Here is a 19,768-nt window from a genome sequence, read left to right as displayed (position 1 = left end):
GCCGACGGCACCCCATCCGCAGCTGAACAAACCTATGGGGAACCCCTCGTGGTGCCGGAGAGCTCGTGACGGATGAACGCCACTCCCATCACTGCAGAGGCTCCGCGACGTGGCGGGTAAGTTCGCCCCTTGCAGGCGCTCATACATCGACAAAGCAACCACCTTCATGCCGCCACAGCTGCCATCCGCCACCCACGTCTTCGTCAGAGTCGACGCCGTCCGTCCACCACTAACTAAAACTACAGGGGACCCTTCCGGCGTGCTGGGAGCGGAACAGCAAGGCGTTCCGGCTGGCACTCCCAGGCAAGAACGACTGGGTTTCCATAGACCGGCTAAAGCCCGCCTTCCTGTCGGAGAGTCCCGGCAGCGCCGCAGCACCCCTTCCGCCCAAACGCACTCCAGCACGCCTCACCCCGCAGGTGCGCCGCCCCAGGAAGGGACCGCCCAAACAGCAGCCTCACAGGCGGGAGGCCCCTCAGTTATCTTCAAGGAGCCGGCACCGCTTCAGCGTCCCACCAGGTACAGGGATTAATCAGACGCGTCCCTCGTCTTGGGGGGAGTATTTGTAAAGTCACCAATCGGGCGCCAGGATAGTGTTTCAAGTAGCCATTACTAAGTCTCCGCTGAGCTTGTTTTCTTTGGTGACTTCCCGTTTTCTTCAAGCTCAATTAGTCACGCCTAAAACGTGCCAGGTCACGCATTTTAATCATTTTTACTTTATGGTATTTATACGAATGTCACACATTGTGTATCACATGTTTCTTCATTCACAGGCATCAAGACTGTATCTATATTGTAGCTCTGTATGTTTTGTATTGTAATTTGTACTCATTCTGCATATTATTGTTTATTGTTTCGACCTCAGGTCACAGTCAATTCCATTGTCTCTCACGACCCGGCGTCAGTCGGTTGCAATATAAGCTGCCTGGATCTGTAATAAAGTAGCAGTAACCTTTACCTGCTCGTTTCTTTGACACCTTACACATTCGGCTTATTTTTAATATTATATTATTAATTTAATGTAATGACCAGGCTTGTTTTTCATTGTATTTATCATTAACAACAGTTTTTGTGCGTACCGTTACAGTACATTCTGGAGTGCATATGGGCTGCCTAGCCTAGCCTGCAGCGCTCGGTCTACCACTGGTAGGCCAATTTTTTGATACAGTATGCATTTAAAACTATAAGAAGACTTCTAATAAGGTAAGTTATTTAACTCTGAACTTATTTAATTGTAATGTGTGTAGTGTTTTGTATAAAAAGACAAGGTTGGAGTAGTGACTGGTGGTCAGGAACGGATTAATCCATTTTCAGTTATTTCTTATGGTCGAAATTGATTCGGAATTCGACAAAATCGAATCTCGACATTCCTTCTAGAACGGATTAGCGTCGGAAACCAAGGTACCACTGTATATATATAAATATATAACTGTAATTACAATATTTGCATGTGATACATACTTTAAACAAAACAAAATATCTTCCCCTCATCTTTTGTAAGAAACTTGAAGGCAAAGCTGTCAGACATGTTGATTTACCACGACAAGAGGGGGGAGTGTTGCTGATTAGTGACTCAAAGGTTTCTTATGTAATTCTCTCTCTCTCTCTCTCTCTCTCTGCCCGTAACAATTCATAAAAAATTTCACTTTTTAAGTAAGGACAACTGTTATCTCTCTCTCTCTCTCTCTCTCTATGTTAGCTGCATTGCTGTTTGTTATTATGATTGCAGACATAGACAGTAATGTTAAGGACTCGGTAGTGAGAAGTTTCGCCAATGACACAAGAATAGGTAGAGAAATTACTTGTGATGAAGATAGGAACTCGCTACAAAGAGACCTAAATAAAATATACGAATGGGCAGAGGTAAAGAGGGTGGTATTTAACTCTGATAAATTTGAATCAATATATAATGGAGATAAAGAAGGAATACTATATGCATATAAGGGACCTAATAACAAGACAATCACAAATAAGGAAGCAGTTAAAGACCTTGGTGTGATGTTGAATAGGAATATGTTATGTAATGATCAAATAGCAATACTACTGGCAAAATGCAAAGCAAAAATGGGAATGTTGTTCAGCGCTTCAAAACAAGAAAAGCCGAGCACATGATTATGCTTTATAAAATGTAAGTAGTCCACTTGAATATTGCAATATGATATGGTACCCACACTACCAAAAGGATATTGCACAAATAGAGAGTGTACAAAGGTCCTTTACAGCTAGAATTGAAGAAGTTAAGGACATTGACTACTGGGAAAGACTACAATTCTTAAAATTATATAGTCTCGAAAGAAGAAGAGAACGCTACATGATAATACAGGCACGGAAACAGATAGAAGGAATTACCGAAAACATCATGGAGCTAAAAATATCAGAAAGAGCAAGCAGAGGTAGATTAATAGTGCCCAAAACTATACCAGGAAAACTAAGGAAAGCACATAGGACATTAATCCACTACGCACCAGCATCGATAATGCAGCGTCTATTCAATAAGTTACCAGCTCATCTGAGGAACATATCAGGAGTGAGCGTAGATGTGTTTAAGAATAAGCTCGAAATATCTAAGCTGCATCCCAGACCATCCAAGATTGGAAGATGCAAAATATACCGGAAGAAGCATTAGCAATTCTCTGGTAGACATCAGAGGTGCCTCACACTGAGGGACCTGAGGCAACCCAAACGAACTGTAAGGTCTGTATAGTCTCTCTTTCTCTCTCTCTCTCTCTCTCGTTCATAGTTAATGCAACCTACATATTACTGTTTCTCTGAATGTCTTCAACTGTACAGTAGACAATTTTGAACTGATCTAATTTTACCTGTACCATCTACAAACTGTAAATGTGCTGTTCTAAAACATAGAGACATAGAGCATATCAGAACAAAGAGAAAGAGACAGAATAGAGAAGTTTTTAAAAACGAGGTTGAGAAGACTTCTAAAAATAGATTGGTGGAATGGGAAGAGAGAGAAATAGTTTACTAATCTTCACACTCTCCTATATTTTTACATCAATCATTTATTTTTTTTAGGGTAATTTATTAAGCTAACTTTCAAATAAAATTACAGTAATTTTAATTTCATTTAAAGTTAGTTTAATACTGAATTTCCATCTTTTGATATCTAACGTAAGAATAACTTTCTCTCTCTCTCATGTTATTCTCTCAGTCTCCGTGATAATTCATAAATAATTTAACTTGGTATTTCAAGTAAGGGCAATCTCTCTCTCTCTCGTGTTATTCTCTCTGTCTCCTTAATAAGTGATAAATAATTTCACTTTCTTAAGTAAGGACAAACCTTACCTCTCACTCTCTCTCTCTCTTCCATAGTTAACACTCACACATTTTTACAACTTATTATTTCTCTGTACGTCTTTACCTGTACAGTAGATAGTTTAAATTGATGTAACTTTACTTGTACCGTCTACGATGTGTAAATGCGCTAGTGTGGCAAATACGTTCTAAAACATAGAGACATAATAACTAATAGTTGTATTAGTCCAAATAAAAAACAGTTTGTTCATGAAAAAGCATTTCAGAACAAAGAGAAAGAGATGTAGAATAAAGAAGTTATTAAAATGAGGTTGAGAAGACTTCTAAAAATAGGTCGGCTGGAAGGGGAGAGAGACAGAAATTCTCTTCCAACTCTCTATTTTCATGTCAACCATTTATTTCTTTTTTTAAGGGTAATGTATTAAGCTAACTTTTAAATGAAATTACAGTAACTTTAATTTCATTTAAAAGTTAGCTTAATAATTTGGGAGCATGATTAGAGTCATATTTAGTGTTTAAACTTTAGAAATAAGCATTATTACCATTTTTAGAGACCGTGCCAAACTTCCACAAAAAATTGCCTTGCGCGAGGGGATCTGGAAACTAACCTCGCTTAAGTTCAGGCATGACTGTAATTCATGAATAATTTCACTCTTTTGATATTTAACATAAGGACAAACCCCCATCCATCTCTCTCTATCTCTCTCTATCAGTACTGTAATGAAATATGAATTACAGTATGGTATTACATTAACTTTTAAATGAAATTAAAATGCTTTGGGAGTATGACTTTGTCATATTTAGGGTTTAAACTCTACAAATAAGCATTTACTGTATGTACAATACAGTAATACCTCGATCTTACATGATTTGAGTTGCTCAAATTCACAGACACACGAACTTTTCATTGGAACCTAACTATCATACACAATTTTTTCACGACATGTGACATTTGTGAATCCTTTAGAAACCCTGCAAAAGTGTTTGTTTATATTTTCATGTAATTTATAAGTTTTCAAGCTTTTATGTGTAAATTAAATAACATTAAATATTTTTAATAATTCTCTCTCTCTCTTACTGAGATGAGAGAATTTTTATGGTTACATATATATGTTTATTTGTTTTGTACGATAAATAAATGATTTACTAATAATAAGTATTAATTTTCAGGTATTAATAAGGTTAATATAATAATAATAATAATGAACCAATCAAAAACTTCTTTCAGTTTTCTTCTGAAGATGGAAAGAGAAACCCACAAGATTCCTGTGTATAACTTGTTTACTTGTAAATATTTACATATTACTTGAATCTCGAGTACTTTCAAGTCCTAACTGTGATCCTTTTTCAAAAGATGTGAAGGTGGTCAGGCTGGTTCAAGGCCTAGCAATCTTCTGGAACTACTTCTTGTTGTGCTGTCATTTATATGATGGCTGTCCTGGTTTCCATTCTCTTGAGAGTTGTTAATCCTCTCCTGTCGGTCTGATATCCTGATCTGATGGTCAGTGGGATTAACCCTTGTGGTAAGTGAGTGGTCACCATCAGTCTGTTGGGTAGGAGACCTAACCTCCAGGTCAGAAGGGTCGATCTTAGCTTCTTTTAATATTGAAGCTCAGCTTATGGGATCTTCTGAGGTAAATCCTTTGTTTCCTTCTATCACTTTAATCTCTCTGATGAGTGCCACTTCCACTACCCTCCTATGACTGTTGTTACTGTTTTTGTATATAAGCCTACTATTTTTAAAATCCATCCTATGGTCCTTTTCCCAACAATGCCTAGGATGGATTTGTTGAGACAACTGAAAATGTCCACAAAGGTGTTACGATAGGGCTGCATTAGTTCATTAAGGCCACTGGAAAAATTTCTGGCTCTTTCCTCAAAATTATCCCATGCCTCTATCATTGTCTCCAGCTGCCTGACTTTCTTAAGAATTTTGTACAGACCATGAAATTCTTCCAAAATCCTGGTCTGTTGGTGAGATAGTGAGTACATGAACAAAGGTGGCAAGTTCTTCTCTAGCAAGGGCCTTCTCAAGCATTCTACCCTCTTCATATTCCTTCTCGATGAGGGCAACAGCACTTAATGTCATGCCAAAATGGGCTGCTATTTCTTTGTGACTTTTGCCTTCTCTTAACATAATCACGTCTACCTTCTCCTCAAGTGTCATGATCTTCCACTGGCGCTTAGGCTTTTTGCAAAAAGCCTTAGAAGAAGCAGGGCATTTAGGAGGCATCTTAGGGCACAATTCAAGAGGATACGCGAATCTGCACCGATACATACATACACCACACACAAGCTCTAGAGGCATACACAGTGAACTGAGATGCTGGGTCATTTCCACATCGTATACAATGTACATACGTACATACAGGGTATTGCTCATAAAAACACTGATATTCTGCGTGTACTGTATATTTTATGGATACAGTAGTATTTTGTTGTTTTGTAAAATGATATTGAAATATCAGTTTCAGAATGATACATATTATGTAAAGCATATCTAAAATATGTACATAGTTTGTTGAATGAAGGGACTACACTACTAGTATCTGGTGCAGAGTATTTTCATTTTACAACACATTTTCATGACTACTGTACGTCAATACATTTTTATGATGAAAAAAGATTCACTAATTTCCAAATATTACAGTACTGCAATATATTAATGTACACACAGCAAAATTTCAATAACATGTATTTTTTTTTCTTAAAAAGTGTTTACCCAAGCCAGCAAGTGGCAGAGAAAGAAAATGAGTGCTGGGATGCTGTCTACCCAGGCACAATGATACTCGACATGCTATTGGCTGTTGTCCAAAGCAGCCAATCCAGGAGTGCCATTCATTTTCCTTGGCGCTCATTGGCTGTACACTTGGCGTTGATTGGCTGGATCCTCAATCCCATCTTGCAAAGATGGAACTGTGGGAGCCTCATCTCTCCCAGTTCACTTTGTTGTATGTAGCATCTTCTGATTGGGTGTAATCCAAATCTGCGTGTGTCGTTTTAAATCTTTTTGTATCACATCCAATCATGCCCTAAAATGCCTCCTAAACGCCCTGCTCCTTCTATGGCTTCTGGCTAAGAACCTAAACGAAAGAAGGTGGTCATGAAGCTTGATGAGAAGGTAAAACTTCTGGATATGTTGAAGGCAGACAAAAGTAACAACGAGGTAGCCTGCCATTTTAACTTGAATGAAAGTACAGTACTGTGAGGTACATCAAGAAGAAAGTAGTGGAGATACGGAAGGCTGTAAGCATGAGCTTCTTTGGTAGTACAAAAACAGTTTCGACAGTGTGTGATAAGACAATTGTTAAGATGGAATTTGCACTGGCATTTTGGATAAAGGACTGCCGTAAGAAGAACATCCCCATTGACTCCACCATTTGCGATAGCTATACCAGCAGTAGTTGACTGCTACGGAAGGCAGCGATCTACAGGCACAGGAAGGCAGTGACGTACAGGCACAGGAAGACGATAATGCAGGGGAATTAGAATTCTTAGGCTTTGATGAACCCGTGCCAGAAGAAGAAGAAGAAAAAGAGGAGGAGAAGCCACAAGCAGGACCATCATCAGCTCCTCAAGGTTTTCAGGCCAGCAAGGGGTGTTCCATCAGTTTCAGAGGCAGTTTCAATTAAAGAATGTTTCTCCAAATAGGGAAGGAGCATCTGCAGATACGGAAGTGGTTGCGAAATATCCGGAGATCTTCAAGAAAATTATAAAGGAGAATGGCTACCATCCACAACAAATGTTCAATATGGACGAGACTGGCCTGTTCTGGAAGATGATACCTGGACATACCTCATGAAGGACAAAGCCAAAGCCTCTGGATTCAAGGCCCAGAAGGTTAGGGTTACCCTCATATGTGTGGGAACGCGACTGGCTTCATGCTGAAACCAGGCCCCATTTACAAGGCTACAAACCCCAGGGCCCTAAAGAATAAGAACAAGGCGTTGCTGCCTGTGTTTTGGATGCACAACCCCAAGCCCTGGATCACCAAAGTCCTAAAATCTAACTGGTTCATTCATAGCTTCATCCCTCAAGTTAGACAATACCCCAACAACTTGGCCATGGAGTTCAAGGTGTTACTGATTATGGATAATGCTGGTGGCCACCCTCTCGATCTTTATTACCAGGGAGTCCAGCTCGAGTTCCTCCCTGCCAACACCACCTCTCTCTCCTCCAGCCTATGGACCAGGGCATGATCTGTGCTTCAAGACACTCTACACCCGAGAACTCCCTTGAGCACCTTGCGAATGCAATGGACACTGACCGTGAATTTAGGCTGAAGGAGTATTGGCATAAATTCACGATTGCCATGTCTGTCCATCATCAACCGATTGTTGAATGACATGAAGAAGGAGACCCTTAATGCCTGCTGGAAGAAGTTGTGGCCGGAGTGAGTTCACAATGATAAGGCTTCTCTCGTGAGGAAATTCAACATTCGGCCACCGATAAGGCGATCCAGTTGGTGAGGATTTTTGGTGGAGAAGGCTTCGAGGACATCACCCCAGATGAAGTTGGCACCCTCATTGATGCCACTCTGACCCCCAGATGGATCATGATTTGGAAGAGCTGACGAAGTCTGCCAACAAGGAAGAAGACACGCCAGGAGGAGGATGAGGACCTGTCTTTGGAACGTCTGTCCCAACTTAAGAGGATGATTAAGGATGTACAGGATGCGGCTCTGTTATGGGATCAAGGATGTACAGGATGCGGCTCTGTTATGGGATCCTTATATGGAGTGCTCCTTAAAGTTTTCAAATGCCCTCGATGAGGCATTGGCGCCCTGTACAGGCAGCCTCTGGTTAACGGCGGGCTCGGTTAACAGCGATTCGGTTTTATGGGGCTTGTCTAGCAACGAAAATCAGTAATTTTCGGCGCCGAAAATCGCCGATTTCCACTTATCGGCGCCGATACATGCCTAACAGAGGAGCCGATAACTGAAAATCGTCGCTTTTCAGCGCCGATAACCCCTGAAAATCACGAATTTTCGGTTAGCGGCAATTTTCGGTTATCATCACACCCTCAGAAATGGAACCCCGGCAATAACCGGGGACTGCCTGTAATCAAGCCCTCATCAGCATGAAGCAGCAGCAACAGCAACTGTCTATCACTGTGTTTATTAAACATGAAGAAGGACCCTCAAAGCCTCCCCAAACCCCTGAAGAAGTGCCTCCCCATGCGCCTGAAGAAGTGCCCCCCGCAACCCCCGACGAAGCGCCTCCTGAAGAAGGGGAAGGGGCCCCCTCAGAGATGTAATTCCTCTGCTTTGCTGTGCAGTCATATCTTCACCGTCATTCACTGGACTGCAAAGCTAATTCATCATCATCATCTTTAATCAACATTCATCACTGGTGAGTACCCGTATGATTTACGCATCTTAATATGTAAACACATTAAATTTTTAAATGTGCATATGTATTTTTGTTTCTCTCTCTCTCTCTTTCTTGTGAATTACGTACATACCAATGTTTCTCCTGTAAAAGAAAACGGGACGGCTTGAATAGTAACTGTATGAAAGAAAATGTGCATGCCTGAATATGTAGGGGGACTGGATTATTTTCACACATAGCTGTAAGCCATACAGTACGTATGTATATTTTTACGGGTAAAATGTTTAAGATGACTTTGAAATTATATTAATAATATCATTTCAAAGATTAATACAGTAATAGGATTACAGTTTAAGGTATATTTGACGTGGGATGATAGTTTAAGGTATACATTTGGTGTTTGAACTTTCAAGATAGGCAGTTACAAACATTTTTGGAGGGAGGTTTTAAGCATTCACGGATTTTAACTATTCATGGGTGGTTGTGGTACACATCCCCTGGGAATACTGGGGGGATGACCGTACATCCAAACTAGCTTTGAACTAATAAATAGGCCTAGAGGCCAAAGTTCATTAGGTTAAATGAGAATCTTCATACACTAAATTAGGCTTACCAACATTGACTTGTCTAAGAATTCATCACTATTTCTTATAATTAATAACCACTTACTACTTCATGCAAGACATGGGCATAAACAACAGCAAGTGCTGACCTACACAATCTAATCGAGAAGCAGTCGTTTGCCGATGTCAATTACCATAACTAACATATGTTTACTAAGGGTTGTGTTACAGTTGTCGACTTGTTAAAAATTTGCTAATTTTCAATGATGAATTCCATAAATAATAAATCTTTATTCATCTATCACTCAAAGGGGAGGAAAGTGTTCAGAGAGTATGCCACTAAATTTACGGCTGTCGCTGTGGCAGAGGAAACAAATAATGTGCAGGCCACAAAATGTTTTGGAAGAGGCAAAAGCAACATCTGATACTGGCAAAATCATACCTTTACTTCATTTAACTTACTGCATTTATAGAGAAAGTTGCATTTTTAGACCTAGCAGTGATAATTTACAGGAAAAATGAATTGGCAAAATGCATTTCATTTAGCAACTAATGGCTGCGATGATGTCAGTAAAACGCAATCAACTGATGATTTTATGAATGGAAACGTTATCAGAATACAAATGGTGCCTAAACGCTATGTTCATAAATTGTACAATAATAATAATATGACAATAATACATGAAATATAACTGCAAAAAATATGTAAAATTTTGAAAATGGATATCTTTTGGTGTAACAACCTAAATTTGATATCTTGTGGTGTAACTGATGATTTTATGAATGGAAAACGTTATCAGAATACAAATGGTGCCTAAACGCTATGTTCATAAATTGTACAATAATAATAATATGACAATAATACATGAAATATAACTGCAAAAAATATGTAAAATTTTGAAAATGGATATCTTTTGGTGTAACAACCTTCATGGAGTCAAGAGTGTCTCTCTCTCTCTCTCTCTCTCTCTCTCTCTCTCTCTCTCTCTCTCTCTCTCTCTCTTCGAGTAACTTATTTAATTTTTCACAAGTAGCTGTAAGCCATATATTTTAAGGGTAATTTGTAAGACGACTTTGAAATGATATTAAAAGTCTTTTAGGATGATAATTTAAGGTATGTTTGGTGTTTGAAGTATTAAAATAGGTAGTTATAAGCATTTTAGAGGGGGTCTTTGGTGTCTGAACTATTAAAACAAGCAGTTATAAGTGTTTTTAGAGGGAGAGTTTCAGTATTCATTGATTTTAGGTATTCATGGGTACGTGTGGTCCCTATCTCCCGTGAATACTGGGGGTCGACTGTACTACAGTACAACACTCTAAATGCAAGAAAATTTACACTTGGGATGTTACCTAGGATGGGAATGAAAAATTAATTAAAAACATGGTCCTTTCCCACATCTACCATGGGAAAAAAGGTACCAGGTATTTGTAAGTTCTACAGGCTTCTGCACACAAATACACACACACACAAAATATCTATAAGAAAAATTCTGTTTTAAATATAATGCTGGGCTTGCTAGGAGCCCCACGCTTTAACCTTTAATGGACGGGAATCCTCATATAAGTATCCATAACAGGTTTTGGGTGATGGACAGGAATCCTCATATGAGTAATCATATTTTGCGCCATATTGTTTGAATGAATTTTGTGGGAAAGATGTTCATAGCACTTCAATGGTCAATAAATGACTCATGGCACTATAATACCTTGGCACAGGAGAGACATCAATCAGTATGCCTTGATATTTCAGAGGGGGATGTACTGCCTCTCTGCCGCTCCAGGACGTCTTTTTATTTATTTGCTCATAAATATACCAAGGGATTGCTTCTGGTTTTAGTTCTTATCTTTTATGATACTATGTCAGCTTTAATTGTAATTTTGCAAAGAAAAGTGCAAGGAAATATTAGAAGAAACACGTATACCTCACAAAAAGTTACTGCATCTCCCCATCGCAGGAAATCTCATAAATATTTTACAACAAATATACTAAGAATTTGTTACTGATTTTAGTTCTTATAAGTTACGATATTGTGTGAGCTGTAATTATAATTTTACAAAATAAAATAAAATAAATTATTAGAAAAAACATGCATAACTTGGTAAAATTAACATATTTTTATAAGTGTCTTGTAAAAGAGGCCCCACACAGGGTTGTCAACAGTCACTTTCAACTTCCCATTGAAGGTAGGGAAAAATTTTTAGAATTTTTTTTTTCTTAAACAGTGTGCATTTGCATATCTTCCTCTTTCCACTGATGTGTTTTTTTTTAAATTGGCCAACCTGAAAGTTTGCCTGGTCTGGGGATGTGCTTGATATATAGCCCATCCCTTAAAGGGGTAAGCATACCAACCTGAAACTGGTAAGAGATAAAATCCTAATACAGGCAGTCCCTGGGTTACGTTAGACTTGGCTGACTTTGTTCCGAAGTATGGTGCTCTTCAAAATATATTCATCAAAAACTATTTCCTGGGTTACAGCGCAAGTTCCTGGTTTATGTCACCAGTCCAACGGAAGACTGAACTTTAATATGACTCCAAAACAGCAGAATGGTCAAAATTTGTGGGTTTTTGATGAAAAGCTCAATCAAAATGCGGGTTACGTTGTGTTCCAGACATCCAAAGGATCAAAGTAAGGTTTTCTTACGATTTTCGATGATGTCTCAGGTTGCGCTGTTTTTTTGGCATACAACGCAGCTTAGGAATAGACCAGGGACTGCCTGCAGTATCTAGATGCCAAGGCTTACTACTGAAAATTACTTTGACGGCTGCACACTGGCACTAACCCTCTGCATCCTAAGTATTGTTTAAAACATTTTAGGACATTCTAGGAAAAATACGATTGCATTGCCGAGGAAAAAAAAGAACTGATAATGAAAAGGCAAATCCAACAGGAATACAAGAGTGAAAACTGGAACATCTGGCAATAAAAACATGCAGGTGTACCTGAAATGATGTACTGTACTTGGAATGACTTTTACAGTCAACCAAGATGTGCAGGGAGACAGGGCAGGAACACGCCTGTTTTTAGGAGTGTCAGGACAATGAGCTGGTGCAAATTCAAAGCTAAAGTAAAGGTATGGGTTTGTGGTAAATGGTACAGTATAATAGATCAATTATATTGATGACAATAATATCAATATTAGTTTTCCCAAGCATCAAATGCTTGAGCCTTCCAATTATGCTTAGGCTATTACAGAAAAGGCCTCATTACAATAAACTTACCTGCACATTGGTCTAGAGCAGTTGCCATTTTGAAAGTCATGGCAAAATGTTAATTCTGTTTTAACTTGGTTCCCTCCAGGTGGTCCAGGCCCTATATCTTCTGGATGTCTGTATTTGCATCGTTTACCCCGTCGGCAAACATTTCGCAGAAAATCCCGACAAATGTTGTCATCATCTCCTGATACAGGACCTGTTCCCTCCTCTTTGGTGTGACCATTCATGCCCTCAACCATTTCATGGTCCTGTATAAAGTAGTAAACAGTATAATTATACTGTACTGTTCAAACTGATTGGGACAAAATAGACAGGTTCTTTTAAAAAAAATAAGCAAAAGTAATAAAATTCAACCTCAGAACTTTCTAAAACATCAAAACATTCAGTAAAATTAAGAGAGCAAAATATCAGTTCCTAGGTTAATTATTTTCCTTTACTGAAACAAATACAACTTTACATCATGTTAAAAAATTTCCTGTGTAATCTAAGATCTGTACACTGCCAACAAAAATTCAACCTGACAGCAATGGAGAACACAAAGTGCCATGGAGAGTATACAGAAGAACAGAGCATCTAAGTCATCCTTTTAGTATTTAAAACTCATGTACTGTACACACCAAGTCCAAAACTCTTAATCAAATGAAAACACTACAGTACACAGTCCAATGACATCCACTGTTTCCTAACAATGCATTCCAGACTTTAAACATTAACTGAATATGAATTCAACTGAGAAGCAACAGTACTATCAAGGGTTACTAATATTCCTGAGTGAAGATGTGGCTTACACTTTCAGATCTACTAAGTTTCAGGGTTTGGTTCAAGGTGCTGCAGACATTTTCTTGTAACATTCACATGTATTACTTTTATTTTCTTTTGTCAGTACTTTTAACCCTCCACATGACTAGTAAAATTTCTCTTCTGACAGCCACAAATGAATCTGGTTTGCCTTTGTTCCTATCACTTTAAAATGAGATTTTTATGATAAAATAAAGTTTTACATATACTTACCAAGTAATTGCATTGCTATAGTTTCTATTAGAGGGCAGCTAAAAATTTAGAAATTCGAGGTCGCGCTATTTTGTTTGGCTAGGTGACTAACCCCGCCCACTTTCGGGGCAAGAGAAAGACAACTAGCAAAAGTATTTAATCTGTTTGTACCATAATGTTCATGTGAGGGGAGGAGGGAGGGCTCCAATCATGTAATTACTTTATATGTATAAAACTTTATCAAAAAACATCATTTTTATGTAAGTAACTTACCGAGTAATTACAATTACTGATTCCCACATTGACAGGAGGTGGGATGCATGAACAAATATACCCTAAAACATTAATAATGGTAATGAATTTGAGAACAGAAAGGATTGCTAGCATTAAAAAATGCCTGTTGTCTCCTTACCTGATAAGGGAGCTGCTGCAGGAAGGTACTGCCTCTATTGGCACTCTCCTTATCGTTAGTGGCGTGGTGGTATAGCCAAGGCTTGCCTACTTTAGTGGGTACCTTATAGCAAGGATGATCCCAATTGCTGACAAAGGTAATAATGTTGCCCCTGCCCAGGGGAAAGTACAGGAAAAACAACAATGAAATAAATATCACCTAATACCATAAAAAGTTAAAAACCACTGCCCAAATACGAAGGATTGGAGAGCACTCTGGTACACTGTACCCCAGTCTCCCTTAAAAACCTCAACAACCTCAAATTAAGGCAAAGAAAGGAAGGAAGGATTGCTTCCTACGTTTCTTCCCCCAACACCATGCCAGCCACGGAAATGGACCCAAAGTACTGCAATTATTGTAAACCGTTTCAATTTCCTTCAAGTAATGTGCTGCAAAGACCGACTTTAAAAAGTTGCTTGCAACATCAAGAAGAGAGACAAATTATGCTGGAATGCCAACGAGGTGGCTACAGCCCTAATTTTATGAGCTCTCACTTTACTACCTCATCTTCAACAGAAGAATGGGCTTCTGAGATGAGGTCTCTAAGGAAGAATGCCAGGGCATTCTTTGAAAGGGGCCAAGAAGGATTCTCAACAGAACACCATAAGGCATTTGAAGGACCACGAATCATCTTTGTTTTGTGAAGATAAAACCTTAGAGCTCTCACAGGACACAATACTGTCTCTTCCTCATTTGGGCCTACAATCTCAGACAAGCTTTTAATTGCAAAGGAATGAGGCCATGGGTTGGAACTGGACATGTTCTTGGCTGGGAAACAGAAGGGCTGACTTCTGGGAGGGAGTCACTCCCCTAGAGGTGTAGGAAGACCACAGTTCTCTCTTCTTTAAAACTCCCATTGTGTAAAGGGAAGCTAATTCCTGGGAACTGTCCCTGATTCCTTTATCGATATACAAGAGGACCCCAGCAAGTCGGAGGCACTATCTTCAGGAATAGTAGTGCAGTCCTTAATCTTACGGGCAACAGGGCCCACTGCCCAATCGAGAAAACTCAACACTTCGAATGCTTTAAACAAGTTTTTAAGGTGTGAGAGCTTCATTGAACTGAACATGATCTTCGCTGAAGCAAAGGCAGATCTATGAAAGGAATTGATCAACCCAGAGAAGTCCCCCTGGGAGGAGGCAGAAACTCCCAGAGGAGCAGCTTCCCTTGTGGCATAAGAGAGCTGTCTCCTCTTAGATAATCTAGCAGGAGGGAAGCTGAAAGTGGCTCTACCCTGTTCCCTCTTCTCCGCCAGCCATCCCTCAATAATACCAAAGGCTTTCTTGGCAGAAGAAGAAAGTACTAACTTGGGTGGTCTCAAAGACTCGGAAGGCTGTGACTCCCCAAGAAAAGTCGATGCAGGTGAAGGAGCTGCAGGCGAAAAGCAATTTGGGAAGGTAGCAAGAAGATACTTTAGCAGCGATGTAAAAGCTGAAGGATGAGAGTCTTGAGCAATTTCTTCTTCCTCGTCCGAGGATATAGGTGACAAAGTCAAGTCCGTAGGTTGGGGGGTTGACAGAGCCTTCTTCATCCAGGCTCAAAATAGTTGAGCATGCTCTGAATTGGTTCCACCATGGAGGGTGGTTGCTTGCTAGAAGAGGGTAAAGCCTGAGGAGCAGAAGTTCGAGACACACAAGAATGCTCAACTGCTCAAGGAACAACAGCTGAAGGAGTCAAAGCATCTGCAGCAGAAGCACAGTGGGCGGAAGATTGGGTGTCAAAAGAAGCTCGGGCACCATTGGGCGCTTCATCCTAGTTGGCGATCCATGAATCATAGAGTGGACGGCAAAGACGGGTGCTCTGTGATGCTCTAGAGAAGACAGGCGCTCTGACACAGCAGCACAAGAAGGAGCCAACGAGCGCTGAGACGATTTCGGGTGCTCAGAAGAAACCGGGTGTTTGGCAGTCAAGGGAGCTTCCAACACTGCAGGGCGCTTGGAAGCCAGAGGAGTCTCGGGTGCAAGAGGACGCTCAGAAGAAGACACCTTAGACAAAGAGTTCTTACAAGAATAAGGATACTTGGAAGCCGCTCTCTGACACTCTACCAAGGGAGGAACAGAAGGAAAATGCTCCAGATTGTCCCAATGACTGCAAGATGGGAGAGGACTGCAAACAGGTTCCTTGAATTTCTTACATGGTACTGAAGGAGAATGAGATACACCACCCGCATGCCTTTTCAAAGGGCGTGATTCATCCACAAAACGCCATTGGCGTCTGGAAGAAGAATCATCTGAGCTAGATGAAAGACAATGCAAGTCCAGGGAAATGCCTTTCCAGTGGCGTTTGGCTGCAACCTGGGATTCAACAACAGGTTCAACTGAGGGGGCGACTACCTGTGGGCAGACCCCACCGACCTCCCATAGGCTACCAGTCTGACTCCTCCCAGGTTTAGGGGAGTATGACATTGACCTTTGCCTAGGAGAATCGGTGGGATGGGCAGCCACCTCCTCCACCAACACATCACTAGAACTAGGCTCAATCGGGCGCTCCACCGACACTGCACTAGCACTAGGAGCAACAGGGCGCTCCGAATCACTCTTAACCGAAGAGGCTAATTGTGCAGTAGATTCAACAATCAATTCGAAAATTTTATTAATTTTACACTCAAGGCTGGCAGTAGTGTTGGGTTTGGAAGTGAGAGAGCCGGGTAAAGGAGAGGGTTCCATAGCAGGAGAACTGGGTACAGGATCAACAGAAATAACAGAAACGTCAATCTCAATGTTAGCATTATCAATATCATGATCAACAGAAGATCCCTGACTAGTTAAAGACTTACTAATCCATCTGGTTGTCACTTTTCTCTTTTTATCTCTAGCAAGTTTATTTAAATGAGATCTTAAAGTCGTCCACTTCTTACTGTCCAAGCCTACACATTCATTACATTGTTAAGTCTTCTGAACAAATTTGTCCCCTACAATCTGGCAGATAGAATGTGAATCGTATGACTCCTTTGTCAAATGCGTATTGCAGCCTTTGATGCAATACCTAAAGCTAGTTGAATTTGAGTCTGACATTTGGAAAAACAAGTCGACTAAAGTCACAATCAGTAAATAAGGAGAGTTGTTATAATGAGAATCACAATTATTAAGGTAAAAAAAGAGAGTCGCACTCTATCTAATAATGCTGAAAGGCTATCAAAGCAAGAATACTTAACCAAATATGATGAGAAATCTTATGAATTCCAAAGTCAGAGCTGCTGCTAAAAGCTGGTGTACAGCCATTAGCCAGCAGAAACAAACTGAATGCTTTTGCTAGTTGTTCCTCTCTTACCCCAAAAGTGGGCAGGGTTAGTCACCTAGCCAAACAAAATAGGGCGACCAGCGAATTTCAATATTTTTAGCTGCCAGTTAATAGAAACTATAGCAATGTAATTACTTGGTAAGTTATTTATATAAAAATTTAGATAGCCAAGATGGAAGTACTATATTCCCCTTTAACAATGCCAAATTGCTTAGCAAAGTAACTCATCTCCAACACTGGTTAACCTTCTTTGGGTGGTTATCATGCACAGTTCAATTTCAATGATCTCTGTGCAAAAAGATATAACTTGTCCATACACAGTACTATATTATTATTATTCTGACTTGGACATCACCAGGTTTCAGCATAAAAGTTACCCTGGCTCAAGTAGCCAATCATCTTTTGCATGTTATTTGTGTAAGACCAGTCTGGAATTTAAAATGTGAAATATAGATTCTGTAAAACTTTAAGCCACTTGGACAACCAGATTAGAGATGTGGATGGATACCTTCCCTCTACTCCCAAGTTTTGAAAAAAAAAAAAAAAGTTAAGTATACCTTAGTTTAACCAGACCACTGAGCTGATTAACAGCTCTCCTAGGGCTGGCCCAAAGGATTACACTTATTTTACATGGCTAAGACCCAATTGGTTACCTAGCAATGGGACCTACAGCTTATTGTGGAATGCGAACCACATTATATTGAGAAATGAATTTCTACCACCAGGAATAAATTCCTCTAATTCTTCATTGGCTGGCTGGAGACTCGAATGCGGGCCCAGCAGAGTGCTAGCCGAGAACTATACCGAGCGTCCAACGAGGATCTTCCCAAGTTTTGAGTTTTCCCCTTTCCTTCTGACTTGAATACTTTATCTAGGCTGAAAGACAAGACTGATATTTCTCTGGCTGTTTTCAAATTATGAAAAATTGGTCTATACAAAATTATCCTCTCTCTATCTCCTCCTGTATCTACTAGATGCTGTAATCTTTTATTTCTGCTCTAATAATGACTTTCCTACCTCCACTGTGACCTTTCACTTGCAAATATTTATACTAGATGTTTTGCAGAGCAGGATTCACTTTCTCCTGAGGTACCACATTGCCACACTCTTCAATACTGGATGTCTTCCATCTCTGTCACTGTACGACTATGGAATGGTCTTCCATGCTGTATTAGTGATGCTAGGGTTGTCAGGTGTTCCTTGAATACTGGACATGTCTTGTACTAATACTGTAGTTTGTTGAGACCCGTACCGACTTCATTTACACCTTAAATATCCATAACTGCAAAATTCAGTTTAGAACTATATAATTTGGAATCCTGAATATTTTTCTATGTTCCGTGAAAATCATGATAACATGAAAGGAAAACTTTAATGATGAATACTCTGAAGAAAGGATATGTATTAAAGATGGGGAAAAGTATACCCTATCCTCAATATTCCGTCTGCCAGTCTGAACAGACCTGTTAAAACTGCTCCCCAGATCTTGACCAGTCTTTGCTCTTTCTTAATTGATTTTACCTGTTTTAGACCATGTTATCTTTCTAACTTTAATAAATGTATTTAGTGCCTGTAAGAGCACCATCCTCTTGTTCTTAGAGGAGAGGATACAGGGCAAAGGCTCTAAGGCTGGGGCAGATAAACCCTTGAAAACTCTGCAAACTTTCCCCTTTGACAAATGCCATCTCTAGACAGTATAATGCATAGGCAAACTGTTCCACACATGCATGTCAGGTGGCCCTGGTATGGAAACCTTGGCTAGGAAGGTCTCCTTAGGCATGCCCTGATGCACAGTGGCTTTGAATCCAACAGAGGAGGGCTTCAGGGAAGGTTCCTTGAAGGAGATGCTTGTTGCTGCTAACTAGCAGGAGTACTGTAGGTGTTCAGTTTGATAATTAGACTCATCACAGTTGTTTCAGATAACCCAGAGAATTTAGCAAAGGTTAAGAGGTTGTTGGCTTCTCTGGAATGAGCTTCTTTTCTTGATATTTGGATAGTGGACTATTACTTTATTTGCAGTGAGATGGATGCCATTTTGAGAAGTTTGTCCAATTTGTTCTCATCCTCTGACTTTGACAAATCATTGTTATTTGCAGTTAGTACAGAACACACTTTCACTTTCTGTTGTTAAAAGCACACTAATTATGGTGCAACTCTTGCCTCTTGTAAGATCACTTATTCTACTACTGAAAAGCTTAAGATGACGTAGTCTTTTTTCAATATTCAACAAAATGACATTTTTACAATAAAATAAAGTTTTATATACACTTACCAAGTAATTACATAGACCTAGTTTCTAACTAGTAAAGCAGGTAAAATTTGAAAACTTGTGGTAGTGATTCTTGTTTTGTTCCTCTCTTTCCAAGAGAGGAACAACTTGGCAAAGAACCTCAATTTGTTTGTGCCTTTATGTCCATGTGAGGGGAGGAGGGTGGGCTTCAATTCTGTAATTACTTGGTAAGTAGGCTATTTATACAACTTTATCATAAAAATTACATTTTTATAGAAGTAAAATACCAAGCAATTACATGGCTGATTCTCACACTGATAGGAGGTGGGATGCATTGATAACCACTATCCCAAAACATTAGTATATGAACTGAATTTGAGCATGGAGAGAAAATTGCCAGCATTCATACAATGCTTGTTTCCTTACCTGGTAAGAGCTGCTGCAGGAAGATACTGCCTCTGGGTGGCACTCATCTTACC

The 19,768-nt window shown here is 39.8% G+C and overlaps 1 protein-coding gene across 3 annotated transcripts in view; it reads right to left on the bottom strand.

The window, feature by feature from the left end:
- LOC136826809 (zinc finger CCCH domain-containing protein 10-like) overlaps positions 1-19,768 on the bottom strand; it is a 77,782-nt gene that overhangs the window by 47,091 nt on the left and 10,923 nt on the right. For all 3 annotated transcript variants that reach the window (XM_067084251.1, XM_067084249.1, XM_067084250.1), the window contains exon 2: positions 12,385-12,626. In XM_067084251.1, the coding sequence (XP_066940352.1) occupies positions 12,385-12,617 (233 nt within the window). In that variant the 5' untranslated portion in view covers positions 12,618-12,626. The remainder of the gene's footprint in view (positions 1-12,384; positions 12,627-19,768) is intronic.

This window comes from Macrobrachium rosenbergii, chromosome 41 (assembly GCF_040412425.1).
Source record: "Macrobrachium rosenbergii isolate ZJJX-2024 chromosome 41, ASM4041242v1, whole genome shotgun sequence".
NCBI lineage: Eukaryota > Metazoa > Arthropoda > Malacostraca > Decapoda > Palaemonidae > Macrobrachium > Macrobrachium rosenbergii.
This window is presented reverse-complemented; position numbering and strand designations above follow the sequence as displayed.